The 19,712-nt window shown below is 44.3% G+C and overlaps 1 protein-coding gene across 1 annotated transcript; it reads left to right on the top strand.

Annotated features, from left to right (window-relative positions):
* The first annotated feature begins 7,875 nt into the window (after positions 1–7,875).
* Positions 7,876–18,031, top strand: C15H12orf76 (chromosome 15 C12orf76 homolog). Its single transcript, XM_077835365.1, has 2 exons — positions 7,876–7,999; positions 16,304–18,031. Exons 1-2 carry the CDS (start codon positions 7,876–7,878, stop codon positions 16,387–16,389), a joined length of 210 nt encoding a protein of 69 aa, XP_077691491.1. The 3' UTR covers positions 16,390–18,031.
* The last annotated feature ends 1,681 nt before the right edge of the window (positions 18,032–19,712 follow it).

Below are 19,712 nucleotides of genomic sequence, written 5' to 3'. Positions count from 1 at the left end.
GAAGTGGGTTGTGCTCCCAGCTCCCCTGTGACTGTACCATTGTTAGGCCCCAAAGTGGCTTCTTCTTCCATACCTGCACCATCTGCTTAAATGTTAGTTACGCCTTTGTAGACATGGTTCAGCTTGAGCCGAGGGCACAATAGACCCAACAGAACTCCTGCCTTTGGAAGCACAATTCCCGGGACCTGGTCTCCAGCCTCCTTTTCTCTGTTACAGCTCATTTGAGCATTCCACAAAGTGGAGCTGCTTGGATTGCCATGCCCAAACATCCCTGTAGCCATGGGGAGAACCACAGGATGGAACTCTATCTTGTGTTGTATTTAAACCTAAATCCACTTCCCTCCCATCACTCTTCAAGATTTTCCCAGCTGGGTTTCTTGTTATCAAGGAGATCTTGTTTAGAGAAAGGGTTTGCCCATCCTCGTCAACAGCCCTTCCTCCTCCCTCCTGCAGTGGGGTTTGGATGGTACTTCATTAACATTGCACCATGACCTGGCTGCTAGATCAGACAGGTGCAGACAGTGGACTGCGGAGGAGGAATCTGTTCTTCACACACATGTAGGGGAAAGACCAGCTAGGTGGGGGGAGTAAATAGATGTGTGTACATAGTCTTTTTTTTTTTTTTTTGCAATATTCTGAGCCAAATTTAACTGGCAAACAATGTGGTAAGTTCTGTATTAGATATAAATTGGCCAGAAAATAATGGTAAGGCATAGAGGAATGTAACTTGCATCAAAGTGTAGGTAGGTGTGCAAAACTAGAGAAGCTGACATGCTGAAGGGGCCCAGGAGTGTGGTGTATAACAGGAGAAACAACTCAGAGGAAAGCATAAGACAAAGTGAGGGCTTCATGGTGATTGCAGTTACCCTTTGTACATCCAGAGTAATTCCACTGACTTCACTCAAACTGCTCTAGTTTTACAGCAGGATAACTAAGATCACAATCTGGCCCAAAACGGTGCATGCCAAATCAGCACAAGTGACCCTCCCTTGCAACTGACATGCATTTGCTAGCCCCGAAACAGCATCCCCTGAATGTGGCAGACAGACTTCCATGGGAGGTGCACCTGGGTCTGGTATCAAAGTCCCCTTTCAAAGAGAAAACAAAGCACAAGTAGCAAGTATAACTCACTGCTGGGAGAGCAAAACAAGCTCCCCTCATTGTTCGCTTGTTTGAAAGTCATGATTTCGAATTCAAAACCACTTGTGCTCCAGCTACCCATGGGATGAATTCCTTATTGCTAATTCTGATTCTGACATGACACCCTAATCCTTTGGGCCTCACAAAGAAGGGACACATAGCTGTGAATACTCTCTACAAAAGTAAGATTGTTATGTCTGACATTACAATTCATGAATCATTTAGAAATGCTTGCAGTCTCCTTGTTCAAACGTACTAAATGTGGAGTGCAAAAGCCGCATGATTGCTTATTTAACACGTGAGTGATGTGGAAAATAAATGTGACGCTGAGTGTTGTGACATAAACCTAATTACAGATCTAGACTCTGAAGTTTTGTTTTCCTAAAAGCAAAATGCACTCAGGTGATCTTAGAATACCTCGCTGGGTTTTTTTTTTATTGTAAGTGTATTAAAGAGTTGACTAGCTTCTACCGTGGATCTAGATTTGAATCACTACTGGTCTGCGTGTGTTTCATTCAGGAAACTGTGTGTGTTAGAGGTAAATTGTGCCATCATATATCTATAACCCTGCTTGCAGTTGCTGCTCTGCCTTAGCACTTAAACAGTATTCTACCAAAATAAAAGCCAGTTTGGGAAATTCTATTTAAAGGTGAACCACAAAGCTTTAGTTAGCTAACTAAACATGCCTGGCATAATAACACCTAACAGCTATGTAGTATGCTTTTCTCCATAGATCTCAAATCACTTTACAAAGAATCTCAGAATGCCCATTTTACAGATGAGGTACAGAGAGGGGAAGCGACTTGCCTGGACAGAGCCAGGAACAGATCCCAGATCTTCTCACTCCCTGTCTGGTGCCTTGCTGAGCCAAGGCTCAGATAGGATCATTTCCTTTTTTACTAACCTTCCAAGACCTCAGTTCAAGATTCTACATTTTATCCAACGACTGACTGACAACATCCTAGTTACCTAAAACAGCTCTCCCTACACTGCAAGAAGTGGCTGAGAGATCACCAACTACAGCAGAAGAGACAGCATCCCCAGGCTTAATGTAGTACGTAAAGACCAGAATGCTCTTTAACTATTTTATTTTTAAAAGTAAATGTAAGAAAACCTATCAAAACCTAGGACTTCATGGTTATCACTATGTTGTCTTTTGGGACTCCCTGAAACTCCACAACGACAGTGGGGACAGAATTCAGATCCTCCTGCTCCAAAAGCTCAGGTCCCTATAATTTAGGCTAAAGGAGAATCTCCATTAGCTGTCAGCAGTATAGGATTTATGACACTCAGTTGAGCAGTTCTGAATCCATCCAGTAAGATAGCAGTGGTGCGCATGCATGTACTCAGTTGGTTAAATACATTGTACACATGTTCCACATTAGTGATCTGGGAACTTAAACAGTTTCTTTAAATCTTTTCAGTTCATTTTTAATGTAATCTACCAACTTTTTCAGCTTTTACAGAAACTTTTTGTTAACATTAAACACTTTCCATCTCTTATTTTTATCATTAGAGCTGTAGCACTATAATGGACTCTTACTTTTTGGCATATCTTCTACATACAATATTTTGTTATCCCTGACATACTTTTCAATCTCTAAGGCTTGTTTGTAACCTACTTCCCTACCCCCAACTGAATTAAAAGCATTTGGCCTTATTTTCATTTAGCTCAAGAACCAATACGTTTAACAAAGCTGAATCGTGTTAGAGCACATTGTTCCGCTCATGACGTCTTAATTAAGTGCATGTAACCTAGCTGTCTCCTACAGTTTGGTATTATGTTACCTTATATCTGGACATTATCTTAAAGATGAAAAACTTGCATAATGAAACATAAGAATATAAGAACAGCCATACTGAGTCAGACCAATGGTTCATCTAGCCCAGTATCCTGTCTTCCAACACTGGCCAATCTCAGGTTAGAACAGACAATTTTTGAGTGATCAAACCTTCCTATTAAAAATATAAATTATTTTATACAGCTGTGTTGCTGCAAACTTCATTCTGCAGCTTTTACCCTGATAACCTACTCCCATTTCTTACAGCTGATGTGAAATAATTTTTGTTATAAATGAGGGATTATAATACAATGCATCTTTTAAAATGCAAATGATTCTGTTACTGTAAGCATTATTCTTATATGCTTTGCAAACAGTTCTTTGTATAGGTTAACTTCCAGGCAAGTTTCCTTTAAAACAGACTCTGATAATCTTTGCTTATGCTTTTCTGAGTAAATTTAGGGAAAACGTGTGGAATGAGCCCAGATGTCTGTTACAAAACAGCCTCCCTGCATGAGTGCAGGGTATAGTTTGTTAATAAGATTGAATGTGGTAAGTATCTCTTCTGAAAGACAACAAACAGAACATGCCTGAGATCGATGCCAAGAACAAGAGGATTCCCAAAGCAAAGCCCTCTGTTAGAAAGTACAGAAAGATCTTGTTTGCAATGCACAAGGAATCATCACAGAAATTCCAGACTGGTAGCAGATGGGGAAGAATGGTATCACGGAAAGGTCCCCCATGTTATCATAAAGGGACTAGCATTAGTTACTTTAAAACCAACCTTTCTCCTAATCATGCTGATCCCTGGCAAAGGGGTGAGTAATCCAGACTGTTCCAGCAAGCCAAGCTCCAGTCTGATTTGAGAAGTTTATCCCTGTAGGAACACATAGTCTACACAGGTTTCAGAGTAGCAGCCGTGTTAGTCTGTATTCGCAAAAAGAAAAGGAGTACTTGTGGCACCTTAGAGACTAACCAATTTATTTGAGCATGAGCTTTCGTGAGCTACAGCTCACTTCATCAGATGCATACCGTGGAAACTGCAGCAGACAGAGTGCACCTCCACACTAGAGAGAAGGGAACTGCAAAACATCCTGGGTAATATTTGGCCTGGTGGCCGCGTTTTGACCACCCCAGATTTAAAGGGACACAGTGCTTTTTTTAAACTTGCCTGTAGAGAATCCTTTTTCTTTAATTTCTATGGCCCTTTGACTGACACTAGAGATTAGATCAACAGGCAAAGTCTGGCTATAGATCTAAATTTACCCTAAATTCAGAGGTGTTTGGTTCAGCCAGTTCTCCAGCTGATGCCAGATGCTAACTCATGCATTAGTTAATGTATGTAAAGATGTAGGGCCAGAGTCTCATTACACTTATAGTGTAAATCTAGAGCAATTCCATTATGTCAATGGGAAAAATCCTGCCCTGACTCACTCCCTTACAACTCCAATAGTTTCAGGCAGAATTGGCCCAGCCTTTCCACTTAGTCTGCATTTACAGTACTGCTAATGAGCTCAGGATGGTATCAGAAAGCTCTATAAATAAGTGCTAGATTTTATTATTTTATTTGCTACTTATTAATTTATGTCCCTGCTTCTCATGCTGTTTGTATAATTACATATTTTCAGTGGATCAGGCAGTGCTTCAGGAAACCACTACTTCAACATGCACCGCAACCCACAGTAAGCTATTTGTTCCCAGCACCCAGACACCGGCATGGCTGGGAAAGAGCTGCACGTGCATTCGGCATATGGACAGGCAAAGACCATGCTCTGCTAATATCCACCTCCATCAGAACTAATAACTTTTCAAATGGGTAGGGTTATAGTGTTACCCAGATCACACGTTCATCCCTGTGGGAAACTTTTCTTTTATCTATCCTCTGCCCTGGTACAGAGTGTATTTAATCTGCAGAACATGTTGATTTAACTGCAGAGGGTGCATTTAACTCCTTTTTCTGGTGACTGTGTATATAGGTGTTTCTACAGAGTCCATCACAAAATACACACAACTCCACTTCCGCCAAACCCATTCTTGTCGGAGCTTACCTTCCTCTGTGCAGCAGGCGCATTACACTTGGATCCATGCTTCACGGCTTACGACAATCACTAACTATTAGAGATCAGGAGGAGACCTAATGTGTGTGTGTCAGGGGGAAATGATCCCATAGCTGCTACTACAGGGTTCTTACACCTTTCTCTGAAGCAGCTAGCACTGGTCACTGTCAGAGACAGGATGGATGAGATGGACCTTGGATCTGACCCAATCTGGCAATTGCTATGTTCTTAAGTTTCTGTGAATGTTCAGTAGCATTCAACCTGGGTGTGGCTGGAATTTTCAGCAGCACAAGGGATCTGTTCTACCTGGACAAGGCAGCCAAGAAATTAAGTCCGTACCTTTTTCTTTTAATTCCATCTCTTCTGTAACCTGTACCATTCCTACAGGTTACAGATAAACTAATTGGACGGAGGTAAATAGTTGTAAAGTTACAGAAGACATTTATCTTCACTCTGTGTTTCTGTTCACTCAGACAGCTTCATGCCCTGAATAATATCAAGATATGGTGGCTCACAAACAGGAAATTAGAAATGGAGAATAAAGTCAGGATAAAACTAAAAAATCTTAGAAATCTGTATGGATTCAAGCTGTATCAACCTCCTGTCTGAACACAAGCCTTTGCTTCATCTGCCTTTATCTGTGTAAAAGGTATGGAGATCAACAGAAAGGAAATTGAATGCATCCCTATCCCTGTCTCCAGCCAGTGGGTTGGATATAAGAGTGGTTTCTATCTCCTTGCTGCTTTCCAAGACACGCACAGTCTGCCTTAGGAAAACTAGCTCCTTACCTCAGTGGGCTGTCTCATTTCTTTAGATAAAGATCACATAGCTAACACAAGCTGAAAACTTCCCTTGACACAACCCCAGTTTATCTGTATAATGCTGTCTCCTTACAACCAACTGACTTTTACCAGAGCTGGGCAAGTAATGCAAGAAACAATGCTAGGAATATGCATTTGGATTTTTTAATTAATTTGCTTCAGCTGCATTTGTGTCCTTTTTGCACTTGTTCCCCATGGACCTTTAAGCCAGTGCATTTTACTGGCAAAACAGTCACAGGGAGAGGAGGCCACAGCCAGCCACACACGCCAATACTGACAGAAATGGAGCTCAACCTAGGCAGGAGGCAACTACTCGCGCTCACTTCCAATCTAGGGTCAGAAACAACAGGGTGTGACTTACCAGAGCGGTGTGCACTAGCGCATGTAGAGGCCCTGTGAAATAATAGAATAGACTAATAAAGCGTGCTTAGAATAATGACCCGCAACCAACAGCAATGAGCCACAGACAGCCTGAAGTCTGGCTGATCAGAAGGAGAGTGAGAGAGATGAACACTAGGGAAATGGGAAAGAAAGAAAGAAAGAAAGAAAGAAAGAAAGAAAGAAAGAAAGAAAGAAAGAAAGAAAGAAAGAAAGAAAGGGAATGAGGGAGGAAGGAAGGAAGGGAGAGGGCAGGGGAAGGGGGAAGGAAGGAAGATAGAAGGGGTATGGGAAGGAAAGAGGTAAGGGGGAGAGGGAAGGGGGATGAGGAAGGAAAAGGGAGGGGGAAGGAAGGAAGGAAATGGGGGAAGGAAGGGAGAGGGAAGGGCGATGGGAAGGAAGGAAGGAAGGGAAAGGGAAGGGGAAGGGGGATGAGGAAGGAAGAGGGAAGGAAGAGGGAAAAGGAAGAATGGGAAAGGAAGGAAGAGGGAGAGGGAAGGGGGATGAGAAGGAGGGAAGGGGGTATGAGGAAGGACCTAGGGGTTACAGTGGACAAGAAGCTGGATATGAGTCAACAGTGTGCCCTTGTTGCCAAGAAGGCCAATGGCATTTTGGGATGTATAAGTAGGGGCACTGCCAGCAGATCGAGGGACGTGATCGTTCCCCTCTATTCGACATTGGTGAGGCCTCATCTGGAGTACTGTGTCCAGTTTTGGGCACCACAGTACAAGAAGGATGTGGATAAATTGGAAAGCGTCCAGCAGAGGGCAACAAAATTGATTAGGGGACTGGAACACATGACTTATAAGGAGAGGCTGAGGGAACTGGGATTGTTTAGTCTGCGGAAGAAAAGAATGAGGGGGGATTTGATCGCTGCTTTCAACTACCTGAAAGGGGGTTCCAAAGAGGATGGATCTAGACTGTTCTCAGTGGTAGCAGATGGCAGAACAAGGAGTAATGGTCTCAAGTTGCAGTGGGGGAGATTTAGGTTGGATATTAGGAAAAACTTTTTCACTAGGAGGGTGGTGAAACACTGGAATGCGTTACCTAGGGAGTGGTAGAATCTCCTTCCTTAGAAGTTTTTAAGGTCAGGCTTGACAAAGCCCTGGCTGGGATGATTTAATTGGGGACTGGTCCTGCTTTGATCAGGGGGTTGGACTAGATGACCTTCTGAGGTCCCTTCCAACCCTGATATTCTATGATTCTAAGGAAGATGGAGGGGGGATGAGGAAGGGGAAGGGAGGATGAAGGAGGAGGGAGGGGGGAGGAGGAAAGGAAAGGGGAAGGGAGGATGAAGGAGGAGGAAGGAAGATGGAGGGGGGATAGGAAGGGGGGATGAGGGAGGGGGAAGGGAGGGAGATGGAAGGGGAGGGGAGGAAGGGGAAGGAAGGAAGATGGAGGGGGGATGAGGAAGGAAGGGGGATGAGGAAGAGGGATGAGGAGGAAGGAAGGAGGATGGAGGGAGGATGAGGAAGGGGAAGAGGGAAGGAAGTGAGGGGGATGAGGAAGAGGAAGGAAGGGAGGAAGATGGAGGGAGGATGAGGGAGGAGGAAGAAAGGAAGGAAGGAAGATGGAGGGGGAGGGAAGCCCAGGAGGGGGAGCCAGGGCAGAGCGGACCAGGCAGGACAGCGCCCCGCCCCGCCCCGCCCCGCGGCCCCGCTTCCCCACGCCCGGCCGGAGGCGGCGAGCGCCGGGAGGATGCTGCGGCGGGCGCGGCCGGGCTGGGGGCTCGCCCTGCTGCTGGCGCTGGCGGGGCCGGGCTGGGCGGCGGGGCCCGCGGAGCGGAGCCGGCCCTACGCCGTGCTGCGGAGACAGAACCTGGGTAAGGAGGGGCCGGGCCGGGCCGCTCTCCCCTGGGCCCCGCTCTCCCGCCCCCGGGCCGGGCGTGTCTCGCGCCTCTCCCCCCGGACTCCTGGGTCCCGTTCTCTGCCGGGCTGCGTGAGTCCCCAGTAGCCTGGGGCGGCCCGGCCTGGCGCGGGGGGCTGGTCCCAGTGGATGGGGTTGAGGCGCGCCGCTGTTTGCCCCAACGCCCTTTGCAGTCGCCCGCCCCGTGATCCCCCCTCCGAGCTGCCCGCTGTCCGGGGCTAGGATCTGAGGGGCCGGGGCCTGCACCCCGTGGGCTGCTCGCCCAGCCTTGGGGCAGCCCCTGGCCCACGCCAGTCTGCCCCCCTCGGAGCCCTGGGCTCCCCGGCCGGCCTTTCGGGGCCGGGGACGCTCTGCCCCCGGCACAACAGGGTGTTTCCACACTTTGGGGGATTCAGTGGCCTTTTTGGTTTTTTCCCTTTCAAAAAATAGATTTATGGTTTGTTTCGTGTGTGTTTGATTAGCCATCTAAAATAAAGTCAAATTCCAGACCAAACATTTTGCTTTGGACTAAATTATTCCCCCCCCCCCCCTTGAGTTTTCTTTAGCAGAGAACATTTAACTGGGTGGGGCTGAGCCCTAGTTGGAATGAAAACAAATTTGACAGTCTCAAAATACTCCACAAAATATAATTTCTGTTCTCCACACGGCTGTAGCAGGGACCCATTTTTCACAGTGAGGAAGGAAGGAGAGGACAGCCCTGACATGCTGGCGGGTTTTCTTCTCCCCTCTCCCCTACTGTGAGATTGTTGTCTGCTATTCCCTCTTCCCTGGTGGCTACGAGCACCACGTGGGTTATTATTGTGTATATCCAGCACAGTAAATGCACACAGAGCCAGCTAGCCTAGACAGCCAAACATGCTGCTGCTGATTTGATTGTTAAATCTCTTGAAATGATGTGAGCCTCAATGGAAGACATCAGAAGGCCTTGCAGAGCGAAGGCCTGTACGTATGTACACACTAGGTACAGCACAGGCAGCTGCAGGGCAAGGCAATGTGCCCCCAATTCTGGAGAGACCGACTCCAGAGGGTGTCTTCTATGGCTTACTTCTTGACGTCTCTGAGATGACGGAAGTCAGGTGACTCGTGATGCTGATGGCCGGTTCTGTGACGTGGGCAGCAGTGGTTGCTCAAGTTGTACTGAGAAGAGTCGCACTGAGGATCCAGATATGTATTTCATAAATACGTACGATCGGCGAGGGACAACTTCCCCTTGCTGACTCTATTCAGACACACAACCAGAGCTGCCTCAACTCAAAACCTGCAGACTCATCAGTCTGTGCCCTGGGGAAATACAGTCTAATGTTCTTGAAGCTGGAGGATGTAAATTATTCCTGACTGACTGATTCCTTCAAGTTCAAAGTTCTAATATTTACAAACTATGGAGGGAGTTTCTTTGTAGGTTTGTGAGTTGTGAGCAAGAGAAACATCACATTTTGACATTCTTGGAACAAAATGTTTTGAGTTTCCTTTTGAAATAACATTTTGTTTTGCATTGCTTTAATTTTGTATTGGATTTTATTTTATAACACTTAAAAGTCAAAAGCAAAATGAAATGTTTCAGTTGACCTGACTGTTGTTTTTTATTTTTATTTTCTTTTTCTGGAGAATTTTGAAATTTTCAGGTTTTGTTTCTAATTGGAATGAAAACAAATTTCAAAATCTGCAAAGCCTCCATGAAATGGAATTTCCATTCTCCACACAGCTCTGCTTATCTCCAAGCTGGTGTGGGTAGCAATTGCAAACTGAGGAGCAAGTTGGATAAGTGAACCTGAGTCAGCTCTATGACAAGGCTGGTAAGGTTAGGAGCGGTCTGATATATCCAAGGCTACCCCAGCCTCGGTCTTTTGGAAAAAAGAATGCACCTCCTCAGAGGGGAGTATGTATCCTGCTGAGAGGTAGGTGGTGCACGTATGCACCACAGATCTTCTCCCTCTAGTGGCTGCAGGCCCACTGTGGTTGTGATCCTAAGAACCCCTTAGTTCCAGAAAGCAAGGGGGTTACAAGAATATCCTGATTCTAGTATGTACATTCCAGTTCACCAAAGACTGTCCGTGAGATCTTAAATGAAAGCCAGGGTCACATTAGTTGTTAATGTCGTTATTAGTTTCACGTAGAGGTATTATGCCAGGAGTTACGTATGTATACTGAAAATGTGTTTAAAAGCCTGCATCAAGGCAAAGTTGACAAATAGGTTTTCTGTTTGACCTGATGGCTTCACATCTACATACAAAATCAACAGGGAAGAAGCAGGACAAAGGAAAAACAAGCAATGGGTTTTTTTTACCATCTCTGAGTACAGACAAAGAACTTTTGGGATATAAGTAGAAGACAAAAAGACACTCCTTTATCCTACATCTTGAAAGTAAATGGTCAGCATGTTTACATTCATGAAAACAGGTTTCAGAGTAGCAGCCGTGTTAGTCTGTATTCGCAAAAAGAAAAGGAGTACTTGTGGCACCTTAGAGACTAACCAATTTATTTGAGCATAAGCTTTCGTGAGCGACAGCTCACTTCATCAGATGTATTCAGTGGAAAATACAGTGGGGAGATTTATGTACATAGAGAACATGAAACAATGGGTTTTATTACTATTACCAGCAGGATAGTGAGTTTGTGTGTGTGGTTTTTTGGAGGGGGGTGTGGGGGTGAGAGAACCTGGATTTGTGCAGGAAATGGCCCAACTTGATTATCATGCACATTGTGTGAAGAGTTGTCACTTTGGATGGGCTATCACCAGCAGGAGAGTGAATTTGTGTGGGGGGGCGGAGGGTGAGAAAACCTGGATTTGTGCTGGAAATGGCCCAACCTGATGATCACTTTAGATAAGCTATTACCAGCAGGACAGTGGGGTGGGAGGAGGTATTGTTTCATATTCTCTGTGTATATATAAAGTCTGCTGCAGTTTCCACGGTATGCATCCGATGAAGTGAGCTGTAGCTCACGAAAGCTCATGCTCAAATAAATTGGTTAGTCTCTAAGGTGCCACAAGTACTCCTTTTCTTTTTGTAACAAGAGTGATCACTTAAGCTATTACCAGCTTACTGGTAATTACTTGAGCTATTACCAGCAGGGGGTGGGGGGGACCTTTTGTAGTGATAATCAAGATGGGCCATTTCCAGCAGTTGACAAGAACGTCTGAGGAACGGGGTGGTGGGGGGGAATAAACATGGGGAAATAGTTTTACTTTGTGTAATGACCCATCCACTCCCAGTCTTTGTTCAATCCTAAGTTAATTGTATCCAGTTTGCAAATAAATTCCAATTCAGCAGTCTCTCGGTGGAGTCTATTTTTGAAGGTTTTTTGTTGAAGAGTTGCAACTTTTAGGTCTGTAATCGAGTGACCAAAGAGATTGAAGTGTTCTCCGACTGGTTTTTGAATGTTATAATTCTTGATGTCTGATTTGTGTCCATTTATTCTTTTACATAGAGACTGTCCAGTTTGACCAGTGTACATGGCAGAGGGGCATTGCTGGCACATGATGGAATATATCACACTGTAGATGTGCAGGTGAACAAGCCTCTGATAGTGTGGCTGATGTGATTAGGCCCTATGATGGTGTCCCCTGAATAGATATGTGGATGCAGTTGGCAATGGGCTTTGTTGCAAGGATAGGTTCCTGGGTTAGTGGTTGTGGTGTGTGGTTGCTGGTGAATGTTTGCTTCAGGTTGGGTGGCTGTTCGTAAGCAAGGACTGGCCTGTCTCCCAAGATCTGTGAAAGTGATGGGTCGTCCCTCAGGATAGGTTGTAGATCCTTGATGATGCATTGGAGAGGTTTTAGTTGGGGGCTGAAGGTGACGGCTAGTGGCGTTCTGTTATTTTCTTTGTTGGGCCTGTCCTGTAGTAGGTGACTTCTGGGTACTCTTCTGGCTCTGTCAATCTGTTTCTTCACTTCAGCAGGTGGGTATTGTAGTTGTAAGAATGCTTGACAGAGATCTTGTAGGTGTTTGTCTCTGTCTGAGGGGTTGGAGCAAATGCGGTTGTATCGTAGAGCTTGGATGTAGACAATGGATCGTGTGGTTGGTCTGGATGAAAGCTGGAGACATGTAGGTAGGAATAGCGGTCAGTAGGTTTCTGGTATAGGGTGGTGTTTATGTGACCATCGCTTATTAGCACTGTAGTGTCCAGGAGGTGGATCTCTTGTGTGGACTGGTCCAGGCTGAGGTTGATGGTGGGATGGAAATTGTTGAAATCATGGTGGAATTCCTCAAGCTGTAATTCTTCAACAAAAAAACTTCAAAAACAGACTCCAACGAGAGACTGCTAAATTGGAATTAATTTGCAAACTAGATACAATTAACTTAGGCTTGAATAAAGACTGGGAGTGGATGGGTCATTACACAAAGTAAAACTATTTCTCCATGTTTATTTCCGCCCCCCCCCCCCCCCCCACACACACACACACTGTTCCTCAGACGTTCTTGTCAACTGCTGGAAATGGCCCACCTTAATTATCACTACAAAAGGTTCGCGCTCCCCCACCCCCGCGCCCGCTCTCCGCGCCCGCTCTCCTGCTGGTAATAGCTCACCTTAAGTGATCACTCTCGTTACAGTGTGTATGGTAATATCCATTGTTTCATATTCTCTATGTATATAAATCTCCCCACTGTATTTTCCACTGAATGCATCCAATGAAGTGAGCTGTAGCTCACGAAAGCTTATGCTCAAATAAATGTTAGTCTCTAAAGTGCCACAAGTACTCCTTTTCTTTTTAGTCATGAAAATAGGAACTCTGCCTACCTTGGTGGAAGATGTTGAAATGACTTTGGGTTAGATCTTCTTTAGCTGGTAGGTTAGCCTGTTAAGTTTAGTCTCTAAAAAGAGTGTAATGATTTTGTTTTATATGTAACCCTTTTGTTTCCATTATTCTTACTCATTATCTGTTGAACCTTTGGTAAACTTACATTTCTAGTGAAATTGAGGGTATCTCAGTGCTGGGATATTAAGTTATGATCTGATTGTGAGGTGAATCAGTCAGACTGGTGTGTACTCTGTTCCCGTGGAGACAGCAGACCTGGTATTTCAGTGAGTGTTCAGTGGAGAAGGGTTTGGACTACAGGGGAATGCTTCAAAGGGGTTTAGGGACCTACTATTGTAAGGCAAAATAAGGGCTGGCATTGCCCAGAGAAGATTTTGTTCAGGTGGCTAACAGGTTGGTGGTGTCAGAGAGCTGACACCCAGTTAAGCACAAACAAGTCCCCCTCTCACAGGAGACAGGCAGGTAACAGGGAGACTTGCAGTCCTGGGTACCACAAACACCATCACAGGGTTAGTAACTGAAATTCTTCTTCAGCTCAAGTAGATCTATGGGTTGGATTAGGGGTTTTCTGAGCCAAGGTTTCTGGGTTCTCTCCCTCATGCACACTTGTGTCCATATAGCCAAGGCCCCTCGTATTCCACAGCTGTAAAATTCATCCCTTGTTGCAGAATTGGGCTCCAGAATCTTTGATTTCATTTGAAAACCAGTTTCTAGCCCTCATGGTTGTTGCAAAAATGACCTCAGAATGGTAAGATGAGACAGTGCTGTCTTCCTGAGTTTGAAGATGGCCTGAAACTATAACCTTGAGAGCTGTGAGCTGCCCCATTCATCTAATTAGGTGTGGACTCTGGAACCTAAAGATATGTGGCATTTTGAAAACTGAAAATGTGGCGATAGTATAAGACGACATTTAAATATAAAAATTGCTCACAGCTGATGTACTGATGGAGTTTTTTATTGAATGCAACTCGAGTGGGGAAAAAAAAATCCATTTTAAAAATGTATTGAAATTGCCACAGCATTGAGGTCCAGTTTGCTGCAGACAGTGTGGGTTCTCGAGTAGCTGGTGACTGTCTGTATACATATAGCCACGGATGCATTAGTCTAACAAGCTATGTTTTACAGCTGCCCAGCTTCCATATTTGGCAGATCTGGTAGTCCCTGGTGGCCCGGATCTGGAAATACAGTAGTTTTCACCCTCCTTGGGATGGTAGCAATGGCATCAAGGATCACTGGAATTGGAAACTGATCTCCCCAAGTTTGGGATCCCTCAGGGCAGGGCCTGTTCATCCACACCAGTGGGTATCCAGCATAAGCATCCCATCTTGTTGCTAGTTTAAACAGCAGTTAGGTGTGAGTAGAAAGTCTCATCTAGTTATCAGATTAAAATCAGAAGTGAACAAGGGAACAAAACTATTGTGGAATACAAAGGATGCTAGCCCAGCCACTCAAGTTTTGTTCTGTTCTTATCTCTCTCTGGCTGTTGCGTACATTAGATGAAAGGTTTCTGAAAGCAGAAGCCTTTGTGTTGATGTGCGAGTGAAGTAATTTTAAAGTTTCATTTCAAATGTTATCTCTAGGAAAGGTTTCAGAGTAACAGCCGTGTTAGTCTGTATTCGCAAAAAGAAAAGGAGTACTTGTGGCACCTTAGAGACTAACCAATTTATTTGAGCATAAGCTTTCGTGAGCTACAGCTCACTTCATCGGATGCATACTTAATAAGGAGATGTTCTTCATGTGACAAATTGTCTAACAGCAACAATCAAATAGACTGTGAAAAAAGTGAGCATCTGAAAATGAGAGCAGCAAGTTGGGAGGAAAGATAATATGCTAGCAGTGAGCAGGGTAAAATACAAGTTGGCTGTAAATTTTTCAACAACTGCTATTGGAGCCTGCAGGAGAACTAAGTGTATGTTATGTGAAGCTTTATGGGCACATGGGAGGGAGGGAGGGGATGGATAGTATTTTCTAAATTGGGATGACCATATGGTATTATCCAATAATAAAATGCACCCCCTATTATATGGATTAAAAACTGGATAACTTCAGTTCTCCAGAAGTAATCCTATATGGGGAACCATCATTCTAGTGGTGATATTTCTAGAGGGGTCTAGTAAGGATCAGTTCTTGGCCCAGTGCTATTCAATATCTCTTTCAGCAATGTAGAGGAAAACACAAATGGGTAAAGTTTGCAGATGACACAAATTGGTAGAGTGGTAAAAAAAATTATAAGGGCAAGTCTGGTCTACAGAGCCATCTGGATTGCATGGGAAACTAGGCTCCCTTGGAACAAAAAGAGGGACTGTGACTCAGAAAAGGACTGCAGGGTTGGGGAGGAGGGTCGTCATGGTGGATAATCAACTAAACATGAGCTTGCAGTGTGATGTGATATTTGAGAGCAAATGCAATCCTTGGCTGTATAAACTGGGGAATACTGAGTCGAAGTTATTACAACTGTATTGGGCATTAGGGAGACCCGTTACTGGGATAGTGTGTCCCGTTCTGGTGTCGACACTTGAAAAAGAATGTGGACAAATTGGAAATCCTTCAGAAAAGGGCTACAAGAATGATTTGAGGTCTGGAAGTCCTGCATCAGTGAGAGACTAAAGCTCAATCTGTTCAGTTGATCAAAGAGAAGGTTCAGAGGCGCTATGAGTATCGACTGGAGAGAATATTTCTGGTAGTAAAGGCCTCTTCATTCTAGCAGACAAGGGCACAAGATCCCATGGCTGGAAGCTGAAGCTATACAAATTCAGGCTAGACACACGGTGCAGATTATTTAGTGCGTGTAATTAGCCATTGGAACAGTTTACCTAGGGGTATGGGTGCATTTTATCACTTGAAGTCTTTAAATCAAGACTAGCCCTTTCTAAACGGTAGGCTGTAGATCAGCCATGAGTGATTGGGCTTGACGCAGGAATCGCTGTGTAAAAATCTCCAGCTTGTTATGCAGGAGGTCAGAGTAGATCATAATGGTCCCTTCTGGTCATAAATGCTATGAATTAATAAGTACTAAAATCCTGCCTGTGGCCACCCACTCTCAGTAACCACACATTGTTATTCCAGATGAACTCAAACAAGCAGCCGTTTATTTTGCTTGATAATGCTATCAAAATATACAAGCAAGTGTTCCAGGGCAAGTGGGTGGTGGGGCACGTTCAGAGTGCTGAATGGCCCATGCGTGTGCACCAGGCATACATTTCACAAACACTGGGTGAGGACAAATGTTCACATGCAGCTGCAGCTTTAAAAGGGTGAAAGTCTGGCCAGAAATGCAAAGGCAAATTAGGGGCGTGGTCCAACTCCCATTATAGACCAGGGAAAAACGGACTTAACTGGGAATTGGGTGATATCTAGGGACTCCTGACAAATTCACAGCAGAACCTTTGATGTCACCGGTTTGGGGCATCCTGCACTAAATGGGAAGATAGACCTACATGCATGTGACCTTTTTCCTCTTATACTTGCCCCTATTCCACACATGCCATTTCTTCCCTCTTGCAGTGCTCATGGGGAGCATCTTCAGTATCCTGTTGATCACCATGATCCTGATGGCAGTGTGTGTCTACAAGCCCATTCGACGACGGTAGCAGAGCGGGAAGAATCAAAATGGATTGGTCACCTTGCTTGTGGAAACTTTGCGAACAAATCCCTGGTGCTCAAAAATGACCCATGCTATGCAGCGACCATAAATCCAGCCTGATTTGTTGTCTGATTTCTGGCTTGTAAACCACTACGGCTGCTTAGTAAAGAGACTGAGCAGTATTTTTTTTTCTCTAACATGTAATGTAACCAGTTGTTTCCCTTGCAGAAGCATGCCTACAACTGCTTGGCTGCTCTCACTGACACCATAGCTAGAATCTGAAAATCTCCTCCCAGATCTCTAGCAATTTGTAGCTCAACAGAGGTCTGTGTCTTCCAACATGGCTGCCTAAAGTTAGACACAAATAAGTGTGGTCTCAGTCTGGCAAATCTTACGTCGGTGACTGATTCTAAGCATTCATGTTTGAAAATATTAGCTGTGAACTTCAGTTAGTATTTGGCCTAACTCTGATAAGAAAGGCTAGGAATATGTGAAGTATTTTACTTTGGTATTGCCCATAGGAAGACTTTCTCACTTAGACTTGCTGTATTTCTGAATTCTGCTCTCAGTTCCTGGGTGAGACTATGATATGAGTAACCCTCATGATACTCCTTAAACACAGCCTCTAAGTGATTCTAACATGAAAACAATGTACTTTAGATAATGTGGTTCACGTGCCATTTTTGGCAGCAAGGCTGATTACAATTTCAGCTGTTTCAAATGTCAAAGTTTTCTAGATCTAGTCTGTCAAATACCCACTGGACTACAGTGTGGTGGTATCAGAGTTAAATGGAAAACTTTTTGATTTCTGTTCTAAAAATCATCTTTTTGCAAGCAGGCAAGTGCATTGGATTCTGATGTATTGATTGGTTTTGCTGTCTTAAGGAATGCAACTCTCCACTCAAGCATGAAGTCTTTTACCAGGTTTCTAGAGTGAATCTTATAAAAGTCAGTCAAAAGGCGAGGGCTTAAACATGCTCTAGTCATGAACTTGGCTTTGTAGGGCTGGCCTACGCACACATTTGAACTGAAATAAAAGTGTGAATTCAAACTGCTTTCATTATTTTGGGGGCATGTTGGTTTGTTACTAAAAGGCTTGGGTTCAGTAGATGAAATGACTAGCCGTGTAAACTTCAGCCCCTTACATATTTCCAAGAAAGTCAGTCATGGTTGAGAGCCTGCTTTAATGAGATTGAGGGACTGTTGCTTTCAAAACTTGTGGAAGTGTGTGTTTAAGTTATGTGCAGCTCTCAGTTACGTGCATTTTATGTGATGTATTTACACTGGCAAATCCCACTTGCGTATAAATGCTGCTGTTTAATTTTGCACTGGTATAAGTGTTGTTTGGATTTTTCTTGTTTGATATTTAACAAAGGACTGCTTTGGTGGTGATGGTGGTCATTTATTTTAGAATATTTTAATTTCACGTGAGGAACAACTCCCTGCATCTCTTCTGTTGTCTTCAACCTTCTGTTGTGGCTTTATGTAACATCTGCTGGTTCCATTTTATTTAAAGGGATGATGTGACTGCTGGTGAAAGTAGTGATGACTCTTTGCTGCTTGTCTGTATTGTAATAAGATGATGTCCTGGTGTTTGTAACCTGCAATTCCCAGCCTTTAAGTAAAATATGAGCTAAAGTGAGAGTAAACTGGTGATAAGTTTTAGTTCTTGCTGCTCCTTTTTCTGTTTTGTAAATTGTATCAGCTGAGTCATCTGTCTGCTCTCCGTCTGTCTTCATTTCATCTAAGATGACACTTTCATCTTCATTAGGGTGGTAGGGAGGGAAAGTCCAGCTGCATTCAAGGTTATAGGCTTGTAGCTACAGCTCTATCTGCTTGCTTGGAGTGATATTCTTGTTTACATTCCCCACACCCAGCTACCTCCCTTGTTGTACAAATAAAAAGCTAACCCAACAAGTCTGTTGTTTGTGTACAGATATTCTGCACACTTTACAAACTCTGCCACAGCTCTGTGGAAGGACTTGGCAAGCAGCCCTGCAGCCATTACTGACAGTCACCCTACAGGCAGGGAGAACGCCAGGGTGAGTGAGGATTATCAAACAAGACCTTATGGGCTCATCTACGTAGGGACACTCAAGAAGGTGAAGACTAAATTACTAACAATATGAGGTTAATGTGCAGAAGTTGAAATGTAGAAAGCCCCTGTACGGATATTTAGAAGTAAAGTAGCTTTAGTTTGCTGTAGCTTAAGCCACAGTGAACTAAGCCCATGTCGTTTCTAAGCCACAATCAACTAAGACCACCGAGAGGTTTAATGCACTTTAACTTCACACTTTCAGTTAACTCACAGTCACTTTCCTGAGTGTCCCCATATAGATGAGCCCTAAGAGCTTTTTAGCTGCAGCAAGCTACAATGTGGCCAAAATTCTCAAAGATGTCCACTATTTTGGGGTGGCTTGTCGAGCGGGCTAAGACAGCCAGGGTGAGAGTTTCAGAGCTAAGCACCTACAACCCCTTGTGACTGCATTTGGAGTGCTCAACACTGGTGAAAGTCAGGGTTTCACTGCCTCCAGTGAGGCACCCTACATTAGAAAACTTGTGAATTCTTTCCCAGGAGAACATTCAGCTGCAGCACTGCATGACAGTCTGCCTCCCCTCGGAAGTGTTCAGACAACTGACACAAACTTTATCATCAGTATTAATGCAAATTTCAGATGAGCTTCTATCTGCTGACTTTCTTCCCATAGCACCCAGCTGATCTGACTTACTGAAAATTGAGTAATAGGACTGCTTAAAAACCCACCAGCTGAGCAGCCACTATCTTCTCTCACAACCGAGTTCTAGCTGTGATGCAACTCTTTCCTCCAGTGGCAATCCACGTTAAGGAAACTAGCAGCCACTGGAACTCCGTGTTTTTATAGAACAAATGGTTGTTGATGGCAAAATTGTAGGAGCAATTACTTTAAAAAATTGTCTATGGTTTTAATCCTGCACTATCTTAACTTAGGAGCAGGTCCTCAAGGAATCAATTCTGAAGCACTTAGAGGAGAGGAAAGTGATCAGGAACAGTCAGCATGGATTCACCAAGGGAAAGTCATGCCTGACTAATCTAATTGCCTTCTATGACGAGATAACTGGCTCTGTGGATGAGGGGAAAGCAGTGGACGTGTTGTTCCTTGACTTTAGCAAAGCTTTTGACACGGTCTCCCACAGTATTCTTGCCAGTAAGTTAAAGTAGTATGGGCTGGATGAATGGACTATAAGGTGGATAGAAAGCTGGCTAGATTGTCGGGCTCAACGGGTAGTGAGCAATGGCTCCATGTCTATTTGGCAGCTGGTATCAAGTGGAGTGCCCTAAGGGTTGGTCCT

Source organism: Eretmochelys imbricata, chromosome 15 (genome assembly GCF_965152235.1).
Source record: "Eretmochelys imbricata isolate rEreImb1 chromosome 15, rEreImb1.hap1, whole genome shotgun sequence".
Lineage (NCBI taxonomy): Eukaryota > Metazoa > Chordata > Testudines > Cheloniidae > Eretmochelys > Eretmochelys imbricata.
The sequence above is the reverse complement of the archived record's forward strand: the minus strand, read 5'-3'. Positions and strand labels throughout refer to the sequence as shown.

Coding starts and splice junctions, on each gene's coding strand:
- C15H12orf76 (XM_077835365.1), top strand. CDS start 7,876: ATGCTGCGGCGGGCGCGGCCGGGCTGGGGGCTCGCCCTGCTGCTGGCG. Junction 8,000..16,303: donor GCTGCGGAGACAGAACCTGG/GTAAGGAGGGGC, acceptor TCCCTCTTGCAG/TGCTCATGGGGAGCATCTTC.